At 39.0% G+C, this 3,307-nt stretch overlaps 1 protein-coding gene across 1 annotated transcript in view; it reads left to right on the top strand.

Annotated features, from left to right (window-relative positions):
* LOC103588160 (utrophin-like) overlaps positions 1-2,359 on the top strand; it is a gene marked incomplete at its 5' end in the record, with an annotated part of 69,893 nt that extends 67,534 nt beyond the window's left edge. Inside the window, one exon of the mRNA XM_008569780.1 lies at positions 2,064-2,359. Within this exon, the coding sequence (XP_008568002.1) occupies positions 2,064-2,072 (9 nt within the window). The remainder of the gene's footprint in view (positions 1-2,063) is intronic.
* Between the last annotated feature and the right edge of the window lie 948 nt (positions 2,360-3,307).

The following is a 3,307-nucleotide window of genomic DNA, read 5'->3' as shown; positions in this document are numbered from 1 at the left end:
AAAGACAAAAAGGAAAAAAAAAACTAGGGAGGGTGGGACATGGTGACACAATAGGAAGTGTCAGATCTCTATATGGAACAGAGTACAGGGAATGAAAGGAGGGTGACCGGGAGTCTGAAGCACTTTATGGTGGCCCATTAAAAACTAGGATAAAGGGTAAGATGAACTTAGTCCTGATGGTCCTGAGGTGTTGAGACTGAGTGATGGAGGCCAGGAAGGGGAGAGAAAAATCTTCTTTTCAATCCTCAAGTATTTTACAGGACAAACTGTTCAGAATTTAAAGCAGAAAGTGATCTTAGGGACCTTCTTCTATTTTGTTTTTAAACTTAAAAAAGTGGAGTTTAAAAAGAGCTAACTTGTTCCTGGTTATACAGCAACTTAGTGGACAGCACAAAATCTGACTCAGTACAGGAGACCCCTTTCCCGTTTTCCTCCTTCCTTCTCCGTTTCTTTCTTTTCATTTCTTTCCCCTTCAGCATTTTCCTTCTTTTCTCCTCATTTTCCAGATCTTGGGTCAAATGGAAATCCATGAAAAATGTGTTTTCACCTGGATAGTTAAGCTACTATGTACATTGCGTGATCTTAAATTTTTAGAATTCTGGCACCTAAAATGAGAATTATTGTGTATCTATTTAATAGACGCATTTGCTTCATGTGGCTAATAGAGTACATAGAAATCATTTAAAAAATACTCTTAGCCTTTACTTTCAACAGGAATCAGCACCAGAGCTTTAGTTAGCAATATTAATATGTAACAGTATGTTCCTTTCCCAGGTAAAATTAACCTCACTCCTTCCCTTTTTCCCAAAGTACTTTGAATTTACCATGGTCCCCACTTGTCTCATATAGAATTGAAGGAGGCTGCATTGTTGGGGTATCTCTCACACCTGCTTCACGTGAGGGCCTCACCTCAGTACCACAATGCCTGGAATCCAGGGGCACCCCATCAGTGTTTGCTGAAAGTTTTCTCCCTCTGACATGACAGTGGGATGTTCAAAATATAGAAGCAAGTTTCTGAAGAATCCAGATTTGAATAGTAATGGAGAACAGGCCCTGGGCAAGAGTCAAATGAGTTTGCTGCTTCTGCCATACCTGGGAGGAGGAGGGACCCCTTGGGCAGCTTTTCCAGAAACTTAATTAGGAGCACAGTTTCTGGGAAGCGGGACATCGAGCCAAAGCCCTCCATCAAATAAGGGGCAAGGACAGATGGAGAGTCTTTCCTGGGTGTCCTGAAAGGCCTCTCATGACTTATGTGGCATTGGCCCAGTTTGGATGATTTCTGTTTAGAGTGATTTTTAAAACTATTTCTAACTTCAAAATACTTTTTAAAATCCAACCATTTGACCTTCCCTTCAAAAGGTCGATGCTACTCCCCTGAGTATGGCCTGGATGACTTATGTGGCATTGGCCCAGTTTGGATGATTTCAGTTTAGAGTGATTTTTAAAACTATTTCTAACTTCAAAATACTTTTAAAAATCCAACCATTTGACCTTCCCTTCAAAAGGTCGATGCTACTCCCCTGAGTATGGCCTGGATTTATATCCTCTTTTGCCTGGGACATTTAACTTTAACTGGCACTACTGCACACCCTTGAGTTATGATTCCTGTCTTCTCTTCCTCTTCTCTGAACACCCCAGCTGGGGACTGAGATGGGTTGAGCTGTCAGGGTACCCTCTGAATAGGACACCTCCCACAGTTCCCCAGGATGAGACAGGGTGCTTGCTCCAGCCTGATTCACTCACACTGGTACCTCTAGCAGAAGGAAGCTTACTCCTCTCAATTTTAAGTTGGTTTCTAGCCTGGGCAAGAGAAGACTTCCAGACTTCCCTTCAAATCAACTGTAGTAACAAAAACCAGGCTAGGTAACTTCAGGGTGATAGGGAGGGAGTTCATTGCAGGGAGCAAAAGTCACATGAGAGTTCAGGGTCCCCTTTGGACACAGCAAAATAAGGTTTGACTAGTTCTGAAAGAAGTACTTCTGTTTCTTAGAGTTGACAGGTCTCTGCTCCCTGACGTGTTTTATGTAATGTTGTTCTGACAGTGCTGTTTTCCCTCCCTGCAGGCAATGTGAAGTATTCGTCCAGCCAACCAACATTTCTTGACTACAGTCTTGCCCTTTTTAGCAACTGCCAGTTCCAAGTTCCATTTAATCAGAAGCTCCATGGCTCCTTGACATATGCTGTTGAGTGCTGACTGTGTGTTCTACTGAAGGAGTAAAACACTGACTATCCAAAGAAAAGGATATTTTGTTTTTATAATAACCATATGTTATTGTTTTCTTCTTCCCTTTCTATGCAACTGTAAATTAATGAGCAGAGAGGTATTTGGAAATGGTGATACATTTGACACTGATTTGTATAGTGTATACAGCATTGGGAAGGTGGGTGGGGGCTTTCTAATATGATACCGTCTTTTTAATAACCATGACAAAAATTATGTGAGAATTCAAACACCACTTTACATTTTCACATTCCTTCTGCTGTTCACATTAACCTTGTACAATAGCTTCATCTGTTTCTTTGACTCTTTTATGTTTTGGTTATTTATAATTTATCAGCCATATGACCAAATAGATTCCATGGATTTGTTTCCGTGATTTGGCCAAATTAATAAATCCATATATTTCAATCAAATATTATCTCTATATATGGATGGATGAGGCCACAGCTTTGTATATACTGTTTAACTTCATGTGACATTATACACTTACTTCTTCAGTGACCACTTGGATAACCACAATAAAAATCCTGTGGGCCTAAATGGCATTTCTATTGGGATGTTTTTTCCTATATTTTATTCCCTTCTTTATAAAAGTAGGTCTTGGTTTCTTATTTATTTTATGTCCCAATCTATATGATAATGGAGGCTGCATTATAATAATTTCAAAGATCCTTTTACCAAAGGTCATCCATTTAAGCATATTTTCATTTTGACACAGAAACAAAACTTGGTACAACCTTTCCTAGTTCCCAGGTCTTGATTTTCATCATTAAATACACAGCAGACCTTTATCTATTGTGATAACAGAACACATCATTTAGTTCCCTTTTAAGAGAATTTTATTGTTTTTGTATTTTCAAGTCCTTTATAATTCTTGAAACTCCTATTTTCTTTTTGAAAACAGACACAAATTTGGTGCATGTCTCATTTTTCCTTTTGGGTGAATGAACAGATGTTTTATTACCTTTCATTTATCACTATATTTGGGAAGGATGTTTTATCAAAAGCCTATGTCACTGCTTCTAAAGAAGGATAAAATTAATGTTTAGATGGTTGGTACCTCTGCCTATACCTTCGAGTGCATTC

This window comes from Galeopterus variegatus, unplaced genomic scaffold (assembly GCF_000696425.1).
Source record: "Galeopterus variegatus unplaced genomic scaffold, G_variegatus-3.0.2 Scaffold528, whole genome shotgun sequence".
NCBI classification, from domain to species: Eukaryota; Metazoa; Chordata; class Mammalia; order Dermoptera; family Cynocephalidae; genus Galeopterus; species Galeopterus variegatus.
This window is presented reverse-complemented; position numbering and strand designations above follow the sequence as displayed.